The sequence below is a fragment of the Stigmatopora argus genome, chromosome 21 (genome assembly GCF_051989625.1).
Source record: "Stigmatopora argus isolate UIUO_Sarg chromosome 21, RoL_Sarg_1.0, whole genome shotgun sequence".
Lineage (NCBI taxonomy): Eukaryota > Metazoa > Chordata > Actinopteri > Syngnathiformes > Syngnathidae > Stigmatopora > Stigmatopora argus.
Genome location: NC_135407.1, coordinates 11,339,314 through 11,360,309, shown reverse-complemented (window position 1 = coordinate 11,360,309; position 20,996 = coordinate 11,339,314). Strand labels below are relative to the sequence as shown.

General features: G+C 44.2%; 1 protein-coding gene across 6 annotated transcripts in view; it reads left to right on the top strand.

Annotated features, from left to right (window-relative positions):
- Positions 1-20,996, top strand: part of gabbr1b (gamma-aminobutyric acid (GABA) B receptor, 1b) — a 129,306-nt gene that overhangs the window by 88,596 nt on the left and 19,714 nt on the right. For all 6 annotated transcript variants that reach the window (XM_077590958.1, XM_077590962.1, XM_077590961.1 and 3 more), the window contains 2 exons: positions 8,995-9,088; positions 14,060-14,187. In XM_077590958.1, coding sequence (XP_077447084.1) covers positions 8,995-9,088; positions 14,060-14,187 — 222 coding nt within the window. The remainder of the gene's footprint in view (positions 1-8,994; positions 9,089-14,059; positions 14,188-20,996) is intronic.

Below are 20,996 nucleotides of genomic sequence, written 5' to 3'. Positions count from 1 at the left end.
TATTTAGTTATGCCGCGCAGCTATCTTTCGAAAAAAATCAACTTGCTTCGTTTAATGTCAATGGATCAAAATCAAGATCTAACGCAGACCATCGGTTTATATCAAGCTGGATAGTGGACTGTTGAGACAAAATGCTTTCAATTCAAATGCTTTCAATTCAAACCCTTTATTCAGTGGTGGTTGTGTATTCACAGGGTTAATTTAAATTCCCCTCAAGCGAGCAATAAAATTCAAAAGAATGCAATGGTCACAACAAATAAACACTCCTCTCTTGTGCCTAATAATTCCGTGAAGGGTGGGGTGATTTGCCAGACGTTTGGTCCCCCGGACGTTTGGTCGCCCCGGACGTTTGGTCGCCAGACGTTTGGTCGCCCGGGTGAATTTAATTTTGAGAGCTGGTTTCAACAGTAGATATTTAGATATTAAACTCTCTCTCATGAATATAATTTTGAGAGCTGGTTTCAACAGTAAACTCTCTGTCATGTTGTCAAACGTCCGGCGACCAAACGTCCGGGCGACCAAACGTCCGGGCGACCAAACGTCCGGGCGACCAAACGTCCGCCGACCAAACGTCCGAGTATCCCCCCTGACATCCTCTCTTGGCTGCCCCCCACAACAGTCAGTTCATTTCCGGAATGGAGACAGCTCACAACGCTTGCAGATATTCTAACTGTACGCCAAGCGACTGCACCTCAAGTCTTCGCTCAAAATACAAAATACTCACACTTTCAGTTGCCCTTCTCAACAGGAATTTTCAATACAGCTCTCAATCATTTATTCACGTAGACAGTGATCGCTTATAACCACGAGCCGCATGCACAGAGAAAACATCACAGCACTTATTTCAGCGTTCTTTAGCCAATCCGCAACAGAACATCGACCAACAAAGGCTTTTGCTCAAATTCTGCTATTGCTGGGTGCAAACTTAACCAGCGTCAAATTTGTGTCTACTATTTCAGAAGTGACCACTCAAACAACAGCATCTTTCCACAGTTTTAAAATACGTTTTTAACACTTAATTTCCACACAGTCCTAAGCATATCATATGTTTTTCGGCACGTTTCGTAATGTTTAACGCTTTAATTTTTCTTTTCCTGTCATCTGGCAAAGACACGCACACACATTCACTCTCTTATAGTATACTTTAATACACACAATTATTTAGTCCGTTCTCGTAGCGACTGTATGACTGATTTCTCAAGCACAAGCTGGATGAACACACATAGGTGGGTTCACTCGAACATCAAATAGAAATCTTCACTCGAAACCGGTGGCCGTGCAAATCTCTATACTATAACACATAATGGATGCATTAGATCTAATTCCACAATAGGATCGCCATCTTTCCATGATTTGTGTCGTCGTCACGAAAGATGCGATGAGTCCCCAAGATTTTGAACCGCCAATTGAATATCCTCAACTGTAGAAGGTAAAAGCAATGATACTAATGCACATCGTCCGGTTGAATTTTTGCATGAATCATATCATTTAGTTTCCGCCAAACGTCACGCATAGGAATTAGTGGAGCCCTTTGTTTGATGATGGAACATCATGTTACGTGAAATATGACAAACAAATGGTCCCTTCCATTTTTGCATACCGCCCTCGTCCTGCTCCTCTTCTCATTCCGCGTCCTCTGCTACGGCCATAATTATAGTAACGGCTGTAGCCCTGCCCTTTCCCCTGATAATAGATTTCCCCTTCTCCTGTTAGAAAGCTGTTTACTTCTTATTTTGGAGTAGAAGTCTTTCTGCATGTAATGCTTGATTTACATATCGCTCAAGAGTCCCCGCCGGTCTGTCTACCCAATGTTTATCTATCCATTGCCTAATTGCATTATGTGAATAGGCATCAAGAGCATTTTTCAATTGCACCTGATAATTGAATTGAAGTTGATGAGTGAAAGTCCGTTGATGGTTCACTCGGGGGTTTGTCCAAATAGTCCAGGAGGTAAATAATGGAAACAGAGGCAGAAATGTGACAACAACTCATCGAGTTTAATAAACATAGCGTTATGTGACCGTCAATGCGATACAAACAATGGCTTCTATCTCATTGAGGGTTCCGAGCAATGGTCCCTCTAAGCTGCGCGCGTGACTGGCTTGATCTGGGAAACGTGGAAGGTGGAGTGGATGCGGCGGGGCGGTGGGAGCTTGAGGCGCACGGCAGTCGATCACCGGATTGTGCTGTCTTAACCACGGAAGGCCCAGAACAATAGTCGCCTCCGGGCAGTCCAAGATATAGAAGCACGCCATCTCCTGGTGGTTACCGGATAGGCAGAGTAGAACAGGGTCCGTCCGTCGCTCCACTCTGCCTAGGGTACGCCCGTCCAGTGCCGTTATATTTAGGGGTCTCTCATTGGCCCGAGTCCCGATGCCCAGCTTAGAGGCCACGGAGCGGTCGATGAAACGTTCGTCCGCTCCGCAGTCGATCAAAGCGGTGGTGTTGTGAGTTCTTCCCCCCAGGAAAGAGATGCTGGTAGTATAAAACGACGGGAGGATTCCCCAATAGCCAGGCTCACCATGACCTCCCTTCCTATTGGTGAGCCTTTGCTTTTACCGGGCGGACAGAGCATGATAGTGAGAGATGGCCCTCCTTGCCGCAGTAGTAGCATAGGAAAAGCCGGCGGCGTCGCGAGTGTTCCCCCTCAGACACTCCAGCGTGACCTATTTGTATAGGCTCTGACATCACCTCAGGAGGGGAAGGCGCAGCCGCTGCGGGGGAAACCGGAAGCAGGCGCCGAAGTCCAACCACGGCGCCCACGTGCGAATCACCTCACCGCTGCCCTAGTTGTCTCTGTAGTTGGCCATCAATCCTGATGGCCAATTCCACGAGCGCGTCGAGGGACCTGGGCTCGTCACGGAGGGCCAGCTCCTCCTACATCGCCACATTCAGCCCCCCCAGAAATGCGTCCTGGAGGGTGCAGTCATTAAAGCTGCTTTCGGCGGCTAAAATGCGAAACTCCACAGAAAATTTTGCGACGCTCCGGACGCCTTGTTTTAGAGCTCTTAAGCGCCCCGCTACCTCCCGGCCGCCCACCGGGTGGTCGAAGACCTTTCGCATCTCTGCGGTAAATTTGTCGTAGGAGGTACATATGTGGGAGCCCCGCTCCCATTCGGCGCTCGCCCAGGCCAGGGCCTCATCACGAAGACAGCCGATCAGGTAAGCGATCTTGGCTCGGTCAGAGGTGTAGGTGAGGCATTGTTGTTCAAATACCAACCGGCATTGAACCAAGAAATGCTGGCATGCGCCGAGATTTCCACTGTAGGGGGCGGGTGGTGGGACCATATGTTTGCGGTGCGGCGATACCGGTGTTACCTGGGGAGCGGCTGGGGTTGGCTGTGCACTCGGTGAGTGAGGCAAGGGCGTGAGTTATTCCCGTATGGCATTGAGGGTCTGAGTTATGCTCGATACCTCAGCCAAGAGGAACTTTATAGCTTGGGTGTGCTGGTCCACGACTTGCGCAGGTGGGTCAGTGGGGGCTTGGTCCATTGTGGCTGGATCGCGCTGTTACGTTCGGGGACGGAGGACCCCAAAGCAGGCGAGGGTGCGAGTCTGGTTCTTTCAAATATGTATTTCGATCGTCCGCGAGGCGGGCGAGCACAAGAGGGGACAGCGGAGGCGGGTCGTTGGCCGTAGCGGGAAGGTCGGTTGCCGTGGAGTCAGTGTGACGTGTACAGGTTCGAAGGCGCAGTCGTTGTCCGTGGTCCGTGATCTGTGGTCGTTGTCCGTGGTCCGTGATCTGTGGTCGTTGTCCGTGGTGCGTGATCCGTGGTCGTTGTCCGTGGTCCATGATCCGTGGTCGTGGGGGCAGAGCGTGGGCGGAATCAGTAATCTGTTTAGACGATCCAGCAGCATGGTCATGTTCCTGGTGGCTTTAAATACTCCTTGTAGGCTAATGACTCACACCTGGCAGCACTTGAGTCATTAGGGGCTGGACCTGTGATTGGGTGACAGGCGCAACCAGCCACCAGTCTAGTCTGGGGCCTGACACTACGTACTTTCTTGAACTGAACTTTCTTATGTCTGAACATTCCCCCGCCAGTCCCCCTTTTGGAATCGAAATATTCCAACAAAATGCAAAGTCATAATAGGCTAAACGAGAATCACTGATACACTCAAAGTAAATTTTGGCAAAATGTAGCATCCTCTTTTGAGTTCGACATATTTTAGGGCAATTGTCTCTTTCTTCAACAATGATGATAGAAATGATGACGTAGATCACCAGAGGAAGCATCATGGTTCAAGAGGAAGGGAAAGACTACAACTAATGTGTGTGATAGAGTGCTATACTCTATAAGAGCAAGGAGGAAGCAAATGACCGCGTTCGCATAGCGTGAGATACTTTGGCCAAATTATCATTTCTCGGCGGGGACAAGTGGGTCGGATTTGGGGTTCGCCGGGATGGAAGCCGGTGGAGCCAAAGGTTGTCCTGTGGAGCTGAGGGCCGGCCTGCTAGACGTGAGATGATACCACTTGTCCCCCTTTCCTGCCAGGCGGACTGCAGATGATGTTCCTTCCACCACCGAATATGGGCCATCCCACCGGGGCTCAGACCACTTCACACAATCATTAAGCACGTAAGGCGCGTCATTCTGTCTTTCAGTGAGGTGGGAGAATTCAAACGTTAATTGAAACTCTGGTGGTCCTTCTAGAATTTGGTTTGACAATGGACCCGAGGGCACTGGGAACGGTCGGTTTGTGTGACACTCGAAGGAAGTCCACCCCTTAGCCGAATTTAATGACATTCGCACATTCATTAAAGCGATTGGAAGTGCTCGTACCCTATTGAGTTTAGAAGAGGCCAACACCTTGGCCAGATTCTCCTTAATATTCTGGTTCATTCGTTCAACTTGGCCTTGAGATTGTGGGTGATACACACAACCGAACGTGTGTTTAAGTCCCAGCTTCTCTACTTCTTGTAAATGTTTGTTTTTGAAATGGGTTCAATTGTCTGATCTGATCTTTTTGGGGAAACCATGAGATGGAATATAATGATTGATTAAATGTTTGACCACACTTTTAGCTGATTCATTTTTACATGGATATGCCTCTGGCCAACTGGAATAGGCATCAACAAACACAAGTAAATATCGTCCTGAAATCGACTTGATCATGTCTGTAAAATCTATAGACACCACCTGTTTAGGATCAGTCCCCTCTGGGTCATGACTGCCTTGCGGTGGCTTGGTGGATGGCATGATATTGTAATGATGGCAGACTGTACAGACTCTAAGTTCAGTTTTAACAATTGAACTCATAAATGGGTGCCACCTCAAGCTGAGTCTCCTTATTACTTCATCTACCCCCACATGGCACAGCCCATGTGCTTCATTAACTAGTCGTTTTAATAGTTTTTGCGGCGGGATGCACTTACCATCTTTAGTCTACACTTCATTGTCAGCTTTCACACCCCCTTTTGCTTTCCACACACTTCTCTCCTCAGGGGTGGCGTCTTGTTGCCATCTTTTTACTGCATCCAAGTCGATCTGTTCCATGCTGTCTGAAATGCCACTGACACCTGATTGTTTTAGTGGCATTGAGGCACATATACAGGACCGGAAATCATGTGAAAAGTGATGGGGGCAATGTTACACAAGCCCACGTCTGTAGGAGTACCGGACCAAACTGTGTCTGGCAGGTCAGCGAGAATCATTGGGGCCTTGTCGCTGTCCATTATTTCACAACCATGGTCTCAGTCCAACAGTCGATGCTCCAAAACTGAGCATGGTTTGAATTTTTCAGATTGGACCCAATAAGCATCAAGAGATGGAGAATAAAACAAAGATTGAGTTATGGTAGGTTTCCAATCCTTAGCCAACATGCATTCTCGTACAAAGGGCCTAAGGTCTTTAGATGAGTGAGAAGGAGGCATCATCATGGAAACATGTGGATGAGATGGTGTAATGGTGGGATCTGGCGGGTTATCCATCATGTACCATTTTAATTGTTCATCAGACAAATGTGTATTGAAAGCCATTCCGGGCTTGCCAATAAACAAATCGCCACAATGTATTTGCCAAGAGTGTCCTTCAATTGTTTGGAACGAATCTGTATAGACCTCATTACCATGCCTATCATATTAGAGTGTGCAATGCAAGCGGTCAGAAACCAAGACATAAGTACGTACGTAAGTGCCGTATCCAGGGAAGCCACAAAGTCCAGCAGTGTTCGGCTTGTTTCCAGCCGTCGGAGTCGGTGTCAATGCGAGCCCAGTATATGTCAGCAGAGATTGGGGCAGTTGCTTGTTGGTGCCTTGCAGGAGAGTCTTGGAGGAGTTGTAGAAGCTGGAACCCAGGATGATAATCGGTACTGCAAAAGAATGAGTGTCCATCTGCAAAGTGCAGAGATAGTCCGTCCGGGCTGCATTTGATGACAGGAGACATCTTGATAAGAAGGTCATGGCCCATTAAGTTGAGAAGGCAATTCTGAGCATAGATGAAGGAATGAGTGAGAGTCTGTGAGTAGCTCTTAGTGGCTACCAGGGAAGTTAAAGGCAGGACGACCTCTTCACCCTTATCCTAGTAGTGGTACTCCATCAGTTGAAAGGGAACATCCGGGTGGCAGTGTTGTTATTGTGGAATATCTTGCTCCAGTGTCGACCATGAATGGCAAAACAGTTCCCCCTATTCTTACTGGATTTAGGGCATCGTTATTGTTGTGAATACTGCCCCTGGGGAGGGATGTACTGCACATGGTGTCCAGCAGAGGGAGGTAAAAAATGTTCGTTAGGTGGCTGCCATGGTTGGCCACCAGTGGACGCCCTTGGGTCATTATAAGAAGCAGGAGGAAAATTCACAGATGGGTCTTGGGGGGGCGTTAGCTGGCGTTGCTCGCCACGGCCCCGCGCCCCATCCTGGCTTAGTTTCCTCCCTTTGTTAGTCCATTGTTGATGGCACTGCCAAAAATGGCAGTCACGAGGCCAATGGCCCATTCTCCCACAGGTGTATCAGGCTCCTCTCTGTCTGTTGGCTGGTTGCCAACTGCCTTGTTGCCTTCTGGGTGGACCCTGTACCATGAAATAGCCAGACTGCTGCATGCTACCCTCAGCCATAACAGACTCGGGAGAAGCTACATCATCATTCTTTGGCTTTTGAAATGCTTGTATTTGCAACATAATCAATTGGGGCTGCATTTTTTTTTCACCAATTTCGTCACACACAGTTTCTGGGTGTGATGACAAGTAGGCTTTTTGTGTTGTTGATAATGACGACAGGGCCTATGTCCGATTATTATTATTATTATTATTATTTTTTCATTTCTCATTTTTTAGCATCATTCTCTTTGCCATGTTTCCGAAGATAAAACTTCAAATGACACAGCCAACGTTCATGTGAGCCCCCTGGGAGGTCTGGATTATTCTCCATTGCCCAATTTATGGTTTTGTGTACTACGCGCAAAACAGGAGGAACGAAAGACTTGAGAATACAGCGGAGTGTCAGTGGGCTTGTGCCCAATTTGACGGGCAAATTCTGTCTGAGCACATTCAATGAAGTTCGCTGGATTCTCGTAAGTCCTCGGAGAAAATGACAAGTCGGACAGAACAACTTTTGGAAGCGGAAACATGTCTTCTAGTTAGTAGTTTAGTGAAATCATGCACAGTAAGGGCTTTACCGTTTGCCAAGGAGTTGACTGTAGATCGTGCCATCAATCCATCCACCTGTGAGGTAGCAGAGGCGTGGATCGGGAGCATTTTCAAATCTCCAGTGGTCAATATTTGCCCAGCAGTAGAACGTGGCACTGCACGTAGCCAATTGGCCCCTCCCAAATCATTTTGGGTCAATCCTCTAACAACAGCTTCAAATCGGAAGGAGTGAATGGTTTATAATATGTGGCAATTTGTCCAGACATTGGTTCGACCTTAGATAATAAGGGATATTGTTGACCCGCTTGCTCAGAGAGGTAATTTTCTAACGAATGAGTTGAGGAAGTTCCGGCTTCTTCTTTTTTCGCTTCGGAGTGAACGCTGTGCCTTCCGGTGGGGCAAACGTCAACCATCGACCATGTCCAATAATGCCGCCTGGTCCAGTCTGTTTCCTGCTCAACTTCTTCAGAAAAATGTTTTTCAAACTTGCGTCGAATCAGGTTTTTGCACCGACTCAATTTTTGCAGCATTTTCAAATCTTAGAATTTCAATATGTCGCGCATGGTTTATCTTGAATTCTTCGATATGTCTGAGAGCTTGTCGAAAATCTGGATTATGGTTGCCCTTTTCTACCAGGCGGTCAAACAATACTTGCATGTTTTCTATTGCTGCAGTGACACCTGAACCCAACGCCACTGCTATGTCATCGGCAGGTTTGCGATTTTTATCTAGTGTGTTTTTTTTACCTGTGCCAATCACACAACAATGAGCCTTTTGGCACCGCCAAAACGGGGCACGCCAAATGCGCTGCTTCTCAGCATTTCCGTACACTCAGTATAGGAAGTTAATTTATTTCAGATTGTGGGGCGGCGGCGCGAGAGGAGCAGCGGGAGGGGCACTGGGATGCTTCTTATCTGCCAACTCAAGCAGAGGGAGGTGCTGGAGCCTATCCCATCTGATTCCAGGCCAGAGGCAGGGGACACCCTGGATCGGTGGCCAGCCAATTGTAGGGCACAAGGAAACGGACAACCATGCACACTCGCACTCATACCTAGGGGCAATTTAGAGTGTCCAATCAGCCTATCATGCATGTTTTTGGAATGTAAGAGGAAACGGGAGTACCCAGAGGAAACCCACGCAGGCCCGGGGAGAACATGCACACTCCACACAGGTGGACGTGACTTGGATTTGAACCCAGGACCCCGCAGCTGTGAGGCCGACGTGCTAACCACTCGCCTCACCGGGCCGCCCTACTTTAATTAGTTATAATGAATATATATCATTGTAGATATATTGTATATTTTTACTCTTTTGGTACTACATTAGTCTTTTGTAGATGGTTTCATGGGCAAAAATACACAATATTCATCTGTACTTTTTATCTATTGGTGTTGTTTTCATGTAAACAGAAATTCACCAGAGAAGCCCCAAAAGGAGACCTGGATGTTTTAATCCAACCAATATTGGAGCACTGCAGCTCCGAAAAAATGAACACCTGGCTTGGTAGGTTGAATTGTTGACATTTCCAACGCTCTTTATACATTTGCATGCAGAAGAATCTAATGGAAAGAAAATGTTTAAAGCCGCATGGAGGTAGTGTCTGCGCCACAATGCTCACGTACCACTCCCATTGTTGCATTCAGGACTGAGCTCTCTCAACAGCGGTTCCCATATTTTACCTCACAGTTTAGCGGAGAGCCATACGCACCTATCAAAAGAGCCACATATGACTCCTGAGCCATAGGTTCCCTACCCCTGATCTAGTGCATCACTCCACCTAGCTTTTAATGTGTCTTATTGTAATTCCAACAATTGGATTGTTCAGAGCTCATTATCATTAATTTTGTGTCCTTTCCAACTATAAAACATGGAAACATTCTTGCTTGTTGGAAATGTGATTCATTTCTTTCTCGGGGGAACATGTATGGACATGATTTTTGTTACCTGATGAATTACCATTCAAACACAGAGATCTTATATACCGCCATAAAAATGGACTCACCATTGTGTATATATATATATATATATTTATATATATATGTATATATATATATATATATATATATATATATATATATATATATATATGTATGTATGTATATATATATATATATATATATATATATATATATATATATATATATATATATATATATATACATACATACATATATATATATATATATGTATGTATATATATATGTATATATGTATATATATATATATATGTATGTATGTATATATATATACCGTAATTACCGTAATTACTCGAATATAACGCGCACTCGAAAATAACACGCAGGTAATTTTGGGCCAAAAAAATCTGGAAAAACGCAGTACTCGAATATAGTGCGCACCTAAAATTTCCCGCTGACGAAAATCAGAAATCTTACCTTTTTTTCTTCGTTTCACGATTGTTTTGTTCAAAACCGGATAGAGAAATCTTCAGGTACGAGCGTGTCGAGTGTCGTCCAGTTGGTGGAGTTATGCGTTTGAATTTTAGGGCAATAGATGATACACAGAGTGGACAAACATATCATGTAGACATGTTATGTTGCAATACCTTTTAGACTTCCTTGAACATTGACTACATTTCAATTGACAATACCATGTTTTAATTCAAATATCTATTGTCATTCACAAACAAGAAAAGGAACATACAAATTGAATAAATAAATGATTTGAAGATTTGCACAATGGAAAAGACTATCACATGTAACAAGGGAATGTACTGCCCCCCGCTGGACATATTTCTAAATACAAGTACGTACTACACTACAATGTAGTATTCTACTTTCCAGCTTATTAATGCAGGATTGTGATGTTTGTGAGGCTTGACGATCTTTAATACGCGTGTATTTTGAATTCAAAGTTGGAAATTGCACAATGTCCGTGCGTCAAAGTGAGTTTGACAATGCTTTTTTCGATCGAAAATTTGTAATTTATTTTAGTTATTGATTATAACACGCACCCCCAACTATTGGAATTAATTATATAGCAAAAATATGCGTGTTATATTCGAGTAATTACGGTAAGTTTAGTGTAAGGTTAGATTAAATTTATTTTTGAGTTTGTCTGCATCATAATCCAAGCACATTTAAATTTGTTTATGTTGTGTTACGAGCGTGTTGCAGTGCAAAAAGTCTCTCTCTCTCCCCCTCTCTGTCCCTCTCTCTCTCCCCGCCGCGAAATCTGTCTATTTTAGTACCATTAAACATCATAACCACTAGTAATTTGTTACTCTGTTAATAGATGGCGACTTAGAACAAATAAAAATATTTTTCCATTTCAATATCCTGTTTTTTTGGTGTTTTTTCAGAGAGTTGGAACTAATTTATTTATTTTTAGTTCATTTCTATGGGAAACGTTGATTTGAGATACGACTAAATCGACATACGAGCTCAGTCCCAGAACGCATTAAGCTCGTATCTCAAGGTACCACTGTATTTGTCATTTAGGATCACAGAAATACAGGTGTATAATTTTGAAAGCTATGTAACGCTATTTATCACTGATAGAAAAATCAATATACCGTTGTGAGGATCACAAAACACAATGCATATGATCCTTTGTTGTTTCTCCTCTTTCCATTGAGCTAAGCCACTTTTTTATTGCAGGTGACATTCATCATTTTAACTATTGCACTTCCCGTGCACTGTCCACTCAGTCCTGCCCCTTACCCCTAAGCATTATGGACACATCCAAATAGTTTTTGCAGCCAAGATTAGATGTATTATTATTATTTATTGATTATTTATCTGTCCTTTTGTATGTTTGTTGTTGTGTTGACTACTTATTTAGGTATTATTTATTACCTATTGATTATTTATTTGTCTCTGTTGTTGTTATTTGTGCTCTTTATGGTGAATCTTTAAATCTTATTCTACTTGTATAATTATAATAAAAGCATTCAATTCAATTTGTAAATTCAGTCATCAAAGAACCGAACATTGAGGTTTTTGGAATGCTGAAGCCTAATTACTGTGATCCTACACCACTTTGTGGCTTCAGTAAATCTTGTTTTTTTTATCTTTTGTATAAAAAAAGTTCATAAAAATCTCAAAATTCTGAAACCCGCAAGCAGAGGAGAGGGGATAAAAAAGGTTAACATCTTGCCTTCTCCTGTTTTGTTGCGAGTGAATTTCCTGTCGCGCACATCGCTTGTGGAGAAAGACTACGCCAAGTCTATTCCAGCTTTGTTTGGATTTTGAGTCGCTGTTGAAAATGCCTCCTTAGCGTTCTGGCTTCCAATGAGCCCAGGAAAAAATGAGACATGATGAAAATGACCAAGAGAAGTGATGTTTCTATTGCTAAAGATCCGCCATCGTGGCATAAATGAATCTACCATGCATTTTACCAAGGAAGAGGAAGGAAACATTCGAAAGACGGCCACAATATATAACACACTAAATAAAACTAAGCAAGTGGTAACCACTATGAATAAAAAGAACCAGTATTATGAGGGATTTATGCTATAGATAAGTGAAGCTGGCATGACGAGTGGACGTCAACACAGGAGTGCGAAAGGAGAGGACAACGACGAGGCCAATCGAAGACACAATAACCACCCCCCTTCACACTGCATTCAGCCACCTTGAGAAAAGAGGGAGCTACGTTAGAATGCTCTTTAATGATTACAGCTCAGCCTATAACACAATAAGACCAGACATTCTTGACAGTGCATATTTTACAAAAAAGAAACAGCAGTTGCCATGTTCCTTGTGCGCCAAAAACCGCTCACCTTTTCATTATTATTTAACTCAAGCAGAAGGAACTATTTTCACTGTGAGTACAGTACTTAAAGTATTTACATTTTTCTATTTATTGATTATAGTTAGACATTAATACATTACAGTCTTTTCATATGCCTATAACTCTCACCTCATCTCATTTTCTCCCGCTTTATCCGAAGTCGGGTCCCGGGGGAAGCAGCTTCAGTAGGGAGGCCCAGACTTCCCTCTCCCCAGCCACTTCATCTCTTCCGGGAGTATCCCAAGGTGTTCCCGGGCCAGCCGGGAGACACAGTCTCCCCAGCGTGTCCGAGGTTGGCCCTGTGGCCTCCTCCCCGTGGGACGTGCCTGGAACACCTCCCAAGGGAGGCGTCCAGGGGGCATCCTGATCAGATACTCTCTGGTCACCGTTTTTAAAAAGGGGAACCACCACTCCGGTCTGCCAATCCAGAGCCACTGTCCCCGATGTCCACGTGGTATCGCAGAGACGTGTCAACCAAGACAGCCCTATAACATCCAGAGCCTTTAGAAACTCCGGGCGGCTCTCATCCTTGCCACCGAGGAGCTTTTTAACCACCTCAGTGACTTCAACCCCAGAGATAAGAGAGTCCACCGCCGACTCCCGCTCGGCTCTCCTTCCTCATGGGAAGGCGTGTCGGTGGAATTGAGGAGGTCTTCAAAGTATTCACCCAACCGATTCACAATATCCCGAGTCGAGGTCAGCAGCTCCCCATCCCCACTATACACTGTGTTGATGGTGCACTGCTTGCCCCTTCTGAGACGTCGGGTGGTGCACCAAAATTTCCTTGAAGTCACACGGAAGTCATTCTCCATGGCTTCAGCGAACTCCACCCTGAGGTTTTTGCCTCAGAGACGACCACAGCCGAGTGCCGCTTGGCCACCCAGTACCGGTCAGCTGCCTCCGGAGTCTCATGGGCCAAAAGGGCCCGATAGGACTCCTTTTTCAGCCTGGCGGCATCCCTCACCACTGGTGTCCACCAGCGCGTTCTGGGATTGACATGCACCAACCACCTTGCGGCCGCAGCTCCGGTCTGCCGCCTCAGCAATAGAAGCACGGAACATGATCCACTTGGACTCATTTAAAAAATTTGTGAGTGTAATAACGCTTTAAACGCGAGAAGAAAGGCTCCCAGATCTCCAATTTGTGTGGCTTTTGAACAAATCTTTGTTTATCCCTTCTGATATGGACATTTGCTGTATTTTGAAATGCACTAAACAACATGGTGACGTTATTTAAACTATGAAAAAATGAATTGATGTACTGAACAAGTAATTTGTATTTATAATCTCCCACATCACAAAATCATGCATTGTAGGCTGGTTGAACACTCTAAGTTGCCCCTAGGTATAAGTGTGAGCATGTATGAAGTATCCATCTCCTGATGCCCTGCGATTGGCTGGCCACCGATTCAGGGGGTCCCCTGTCTGGTGTCCATAGTCAACTAAGCGGTGAATGAATGAATGGTGAGAATGAATGTTTCTTTGATAGTAAAAATATGTTTTTCAATAGATCCCTAAAGTTCTTTCAATGTAGATTACTACAAAAAAATATATTTTATGTAGTAAATCGTGGTTGTCAATAATAGTGGTTGTTTATGCACGGGTGACATTTACCCATATCAAACCAAAGCAGAATAAATATACATGAATAAAATGCTATTCACTAATCATATGCACTAAAAATGCCAGTTGTGTTTCAGCGACTGTTTCAATCTTTCTGTAGGTGTTGTGTATGGTTACAAAGGCTTACTGCTTTTGCTTGGCATCTTCCTGGCTTATGAGACCAAATCCATTTCAACAGAGAAAATCAACGACCACCGAGCTGTGGGCATGGCCATCTATAATGTCGCTGTGAGTCAGAGAAACATATTCCATCTTGAAATGTCTTAAAATGTGCACTATTGTCTAGTTTTTGGTGTCGTGGAGCGTGGTCGGAACAAAACAGTGGGAAGTAGGCAAAGTCAGGGAGTTGAGTCCATTAACAGAACTTTAATAAAATGTGGCAAGGATTTGAAAAAAACAGCACAAACTTCAAAGTCAAATAACAAAATCACACCTGGCGGAAAGGAAGTGGGGAAATGAGGATCACAAGACATGTACATGAGCATGACAAGCGGAGATGATCTGACTAGGACTGACAAACACACAGGGTTTACATAGACAAGCATGGGTTAACAAAACAATCAGAAAAACCTGGCTCACACAAGAGGCAGCAAGCAGGATATACACCAGGGGCGGGAAAATGACAGGTGAACTCAATGGGCAATCACTGGGACAGGTGACACAGGGGAAAACATGACAAAACCAATCCCTAACATAACCCACCACCCCACCTAAGGGATGGATTCCAGATACATAAAACAAAACAAAACAAGAAACCCTAAACACAAGACGGGGAGGGAGCCGAAGAGCCTCAACGCATTTTCTGGTGGATGTCGGGGCTGATCTGGCCAGTCGGGCGGTCGTCCGGTCGGGCCCACGAGGAAGCGGGGTGGCTGTCCGGTCCGACGGTCGTCCAGGCAGGCCTACAAGGAAGCTGGGGGCTCTCCGGTCTGGCGGTCGTCCAATCGGGCCCACACGGAAGCGGGGGGCTGGCGGGTCCGGCGGTCATCCGGTGGGGCCATCGAAGACGCTGGGCTGGCCTGTCTGGCGGACGTGGAAACCAGCCTCGAGGAAGCGGCTAGCTGGCCGGTCCAGCGGTCGTCCGATCGAGCCCTCCAGGAAGCGGCTGCCTAGCCAGTCCAATGGTCGTCCGATCCAGCCTCCGAGGAAGCGGCTGGCTGGCCGGTCTGGCAGCACTCTGGTCCGGCCCACGAGGAAGCGGCCATCTGGCCGGTACGGCGATTGAATTGGTGGCCTGCCAATTGCCGGGCACAAGGAGATGGACAACCTTTCACACTCATACCTAGGGGCAATTCAGAGTGATCAAACAGTCTACCAGCATGTTTTGGGGATGTGGGACGAAACCAGAGTACCCGAAGAAAACCCACGCAAGCTCACGGGAAACATGCAAACTCCACACAGAATATCCGAAGAAAACCCACGCAAGCTCACGGGGAACATGCAAACTCCACACAGAGTATCCGAAGAAATCCCACGCAAGCTCACGGGGAACATGCAAACTCCACACAGTGTGGACCCACCTGAGATCGAACCCTCGACCCCTGAACTGTAAGGCCAATGCGCTCATCACTCGACTATCGGGTCACCCAATAATGCAATAAATAGTAATAATACATAATTCCACTTGTGTATTTTAATCTTGTGCTTAATGCTTAGGCTTGATGAAGAGGTTGGGTCTGTCATGTTTTGTTGCAGTTTTGGTTGTTGGGTGTCCTGTCCGCGCGATTGTATGAGTTTTCCTGCCCTGTCTTTCCCGGTGCTTCCTCCCTCATGTGAGCCAGGTGTTTGTGATTGTCATTGACCTCTGTCTGTGTATTTAAACCCTGTGTTTTTGTGCATCAGTGTGTATTTTCTGTCTCTCGTGATGTCACTCTTCGTCGGAGTGCGTCTCCCTTGTTTTCGTCCTCCCCAGTTAACTTTGTATTTTGGTTAATTTTTTCCCAGTTTTATTTAAGATTACTTTGTATTTTCCCATTAAAACTTTAAGTTATGCACCAGCACATTCCTTTCGTTCCCTGCTTCCTGGTCCTTGGTTCCGCTCCACAGCTGAGGCGATTGTAACAGGGTCAACATTGATCAACAAAACAAATAAAAAAAGACAAACAAATTAGAATGAGAAATGGCAAACAAAGGCACAGAGAATGCATGTTCCTTCTTGATAACACATATGAATCGATCTGATTAAAGCATTTGCTGCAGTTGGATAAAATTTTCAAAATGCCCTAAGGGACCATATTTACCTCCATAAAAACTGCAACATGTGCACATAAGTATTACTGCATGAAAATTCTGGGCATCATGTCCTGTCTGAACATTACCTTAGATAATTCTTAGTGTTTGAAGTTGCCTCAACAAAGGCTGCCTTTACCATTGTAAAGTAGTTACAATTCAGACGGTTGACATAAGTTGGATATCTTCTAAAATCATTAGATTTGCTTTTTGAATAACAGTAGAAAAAATAGATGCAAGCTGCAGACAGGATTCTGCTTGTGTTGTCATGTACACTTACGTTTAAAAAAACGGCTGCCCCTGTTACTGCTGCTCGTGTGTGTTCATTCGTTTGTCCTCCGCAATGAGTTATTTTTTTTTGCTTTTGTATAAAGATGACTCACTATTCATTGATGTGTATGGATCTTTTGCTGTACTTGTCCCCACACGCTCCAACATCATCCAAATTATACTCATTCTGGCATCTCACAGTGAATTGTACTTTCACTTCATTTATACTTGGCACTAGACGACTGTTGGGAATAACTGACTTGGCACATTAATATGAGTCACAGTGACTCCTTTTAAAAAACCGAGGCTTTGGCATGTCCTAGAAATTGCAACATCAAGGTGTGTTGTCCGTGGATCTTGGATTTCCAAAATCTCAAAAACAGACTCAGACCCAAGTGGTTTTGATGGATGAATGAAAAAACCTGAGCCTTTGTAGTCATTAATTTGATTGGATTGGATTGGATAACTTTATTCATCCCGTATTCGGGAAATTTCGTTGTTCCAGTGGCCAGAGGGTGAGGATGCAGGAATAGGAAAGGCATTTTAGACATAAATAGATAGGTAATAAGTAGGTCAAGAAATAAATACATGAATAAATATATAATTAAATAAGCATGTTGCTTAGCACATATATACATACATACATACACATAAATGTACATGCATGCATACGGTAGGTCTTAACACACAGCCATTTTTTGTTAAAGAGCCTGACAGCTGATGGGAGGAAGGATCTGCGGAAGCGCTCCTTCCTGCAATGAGGGTGCCGCAGTCTATTGCTAAAGGAGCTTCGGAGGGACTCCACAGACTCATGCAGGGGGTGGGAGGTGCTGTCCATGATGGACATCATCCTGGTCAGCATCCTCCGCTCTCCCACTTCCTCCACAGAGTCCAAAGGACAGCCCAGAACAGAGCTGGCCCTCCTGACCAGCTTATTCAGCCTGTTCCTGTCCCTCTCCGTGCTCCCGCATCCCCAACAAAGCACTGCATAAAACACTGTAGATGCCACCACAGTGTCGTAGAAAGTCCTCAGCAGTGTCCTGCACACTCCAAAGGACCGTAGACTCCTCAGTAGGTAGAGGCGGCTCTGGCCCCTTTTGTACAGGGCATCTGTGTTTGTGGATCATTGCCAAATTTGTTTTCAAGTTCAATGGAGTGGTTGTCTTTATCTGTTAGTATTTATGGCAGTAGACCTATCAGAGAATGGTTGTTTAATATTCTTGTTTTACGTCAAATGTTTGATTTCTGGTTGTGTTAAATGTATATATGTATACATAGAATTGTACAGATCAATTGAAGGCCCTTAATAAAATCTGGGAGACTTTGTAATGTTGGCAAATATTGTGTCATTGTCCATTTACGACTCTGACTTGTCTCGTAATTACTTGTGCTTGCTTATCAGAAAGACATTAGAAGATTGATTTTATATCTATTTTCCTTTCACACCATTACCTTAAAACATCCTTACTTCGATTTGATTAACATTGCTAACCAGATAATTTTACTTGCAACTCGACTTGGACTTCACAATTCTCATAATGAACTTAAATAATTAGTAATTATAATTGTATATACCGTATTGGCCCAAATATAAGACGATGTTTTTTTGCATTGAAATATGACTGAAAATGTGAAAGTCGTCTCAAATTTGGAGTCTAGACATTGTACCCATTTGCAAAACTAGATGGCACATGTACCTTCAAAGCGAATGCCGAACACTGATGGTTAATGCAGTTATTGGAATTTTGTTGTTTTATCACAGTAGATGAATTTTGTTAATATACATTGCAAAAATCTGAATCCATTCATTTCCAAATGTGCTTGCAATGTAGTTTGCATATTTAAATGTTCAGATATTAAGATGTGCTAGTTTTTGCAGGATTTGAATGAGGGAAAATAAGATGCTTTTTCTCTTGAATATTTGAGTTTGATTTATTTAATATAGGGACAAGACATATTGATGAGCATATACATGTGCATTTTAATGAACATCTCATCTCATTTTCTGAACCGCTTCATCCTCATTAAAGTCACGGGGGTGCTGGAGCCTATCCCAGCTGACTCTGGGCCAGAGGCGAGGAAACCCCCTGAATCGGTGGTCAGCCGATCGCAGGGCACAAGGAGATGGACAACCATACACACTCACACCAATACCTAGGGTCAATTTAGAGTGTCCAATCAGCCTACCATGCATGTTTTTGGAATGTGCGAGGAAACCGGAGTACCCGGAGGAAACCCACGCAGGCCCGGGGAGAACATACAAACTCCACACAGGTGGACGTGACCTGGATTTGAACCCACAACCCCAGAGCTGTGAGGCCGACGCGCTAACCAGATGACCGGGCCTCCCAATATGTAGGATTATAGGCTCATTTCCATCTTTAGTCCCTTGTGCAGGTTGAAGATAAAATCAGTAGGACAACAGGACAACAGACTAGAAAGCAGCATAGAAACAATGAGACATACACAAGTAGCACAGGTCTAGGCAGCATTGTGATCACAATGTTGTTAATCAAGGAGCCAGGTTATAAAGATGAATGGCAAATAGGTTCAGAGACGGGAGTTCACATAGGGTAATTGATATTCATTTCCAGCTATGTGAGGAACAAACAGAGAAGGTGCTTTGGCTAAATGCACTCTTTTTGAAGGGAACTACTCAGTCACCTCTAGCGCTTGTTGATCTGATGGATTTTTTTTTTTTACAAATCCTTGCAGTGGAGGAGGAGCTTTGTGATGGAAGATTTTGTAAAACAAGATGGCATCGGCTTATTTAACAGTATTGTCCCAGTTCAGGCGTTTGTGTTTTTTTTTATTTTTCATATCTGACAGTGATAGTACGTTTTTGGTTTTCTGTCCAATTCTTTTAGATCTTGCTTTTAAACGGGCTTAATATATTGTTATAATCATTTGTTTCAGAGGTACTGTAATTATTTTATGTATAAAAAAAAATTTGGGGTGTTCAAACAGTCTTGTCAAACTTGATGCGCTAACCACTTGCACCACCGGGCTGCACCACCACTATTGTGTGAGTATTTATTTTCGCCAGATTTTCACTTTGATTTACAATGTTTTAACAAAAATAATACCCAAACATTGCTTAAATAGGTCAAATTCGTCAGCCTTTCTTTTGATATTGACCGTCACTTTTCCATACTTATTCCTAAAAGGCATACTCCTGCTTCTGTATATAATATACATTCCTTTTTTGCATACTTTACATACGTTTGCACCGTCACTTTTCATCAATTATGCCAAAAAAGAGGAGTTCTTATTTTGTATCGGGTTGGGAAAGGCGTTAACAATTGAAGCGCACCAAGATGGCATCTTCTGCATTCCAAAGTGGTGTCGAGGCTTCGACCTCGGCGGTCATCTATAATCCTTATAAAGCGGGATTTATGGATGGGTTTGTGTGTGTATATTAAGATTCTCTCTCTACGTTTGTCCTAACCGTGCTACGTAGAGAGTTGAAGTTTTTTCGGGTTGGCCAGAAACGGCTGTCGGATCCCAATTGAATTTCTTCACCTTCTCTAAGTGTGTAAACTCAATCTTTTATTTGTTAAACACCCATTTTTATAAAGATTTTTTTTAATAGCGCAACAATTGTCTTTTGGTTCTAAACAAGCAGGGGGACGGGCGAAGCCCCCCTGCTTGTATAGAATAAAAAGGAATTGAGGTAAAAAAAAGTGACTAAAGTGGTTAGCATGTCACGTAGCTATGATGTTTAAGTGACAGTATCAAAGTGCAAGATAAATATTTGCAATGTTAAGACTGAAGTAAAAGTCGGAGAACATTACGTATTTATATGCATCTGGCAGTGTTATGACATTTTACATATACCACTAGTGACAGTACTTAATTGAGTCTAGATTACGTCCTCTTGTAGCGCCAGCCGGAGCATAGCAGGTTGAGAGGTGGAAGCCGGAAAGAGTATTGTCTTTTGTGATGCTCTTTACCCTTCTTAGGCATGAGGAGTTGTAGATGGCGGGTAGGAGAGGTAGATCACCCCTTGCATGCTTTTTCTGTCTGATTCTAGACAGCTTGAGTGTACATACTGACACAGCATAGGTCAGCACACCTTCAATGATTGACCGGTAGAAGGTGGGGTTTCAGGAAGGGCTAAGTTCCTTACTTTTTGAAATGTTTCAGTACCAGTTTTTCAAAGAACTTGGTGACCATACGGTCCTGTGGCCTTCCGGGGGTTGACAGCACGGCGCACTCGTCTCATGTCCACTATCTCCACGGTAAGTGGGGTGAAGCTTTTTCCAGAGTTTGGTGTGGGATGTACTGGAGGTTTAGGTGGTGTGACTGAATGATGGGCTTGGGACTAAATAGTGGGCAAGAATGTTGTTTAGCTCATCTGCCAATGCCGCACCTGAGTCTGTAGGAGTCGCAGTGATCTGCCACATTGTTTGGGGGTTGTCGAGTTGCCCATCTATCTTCCCATTGTAGTTTTCTTTGGCAGACTTGATGCCTCTCCAGAAGCTTGATACCGATCCCAATTATTTGATTCAGGTGAGTTGGTGGAGGGAAATATGGAA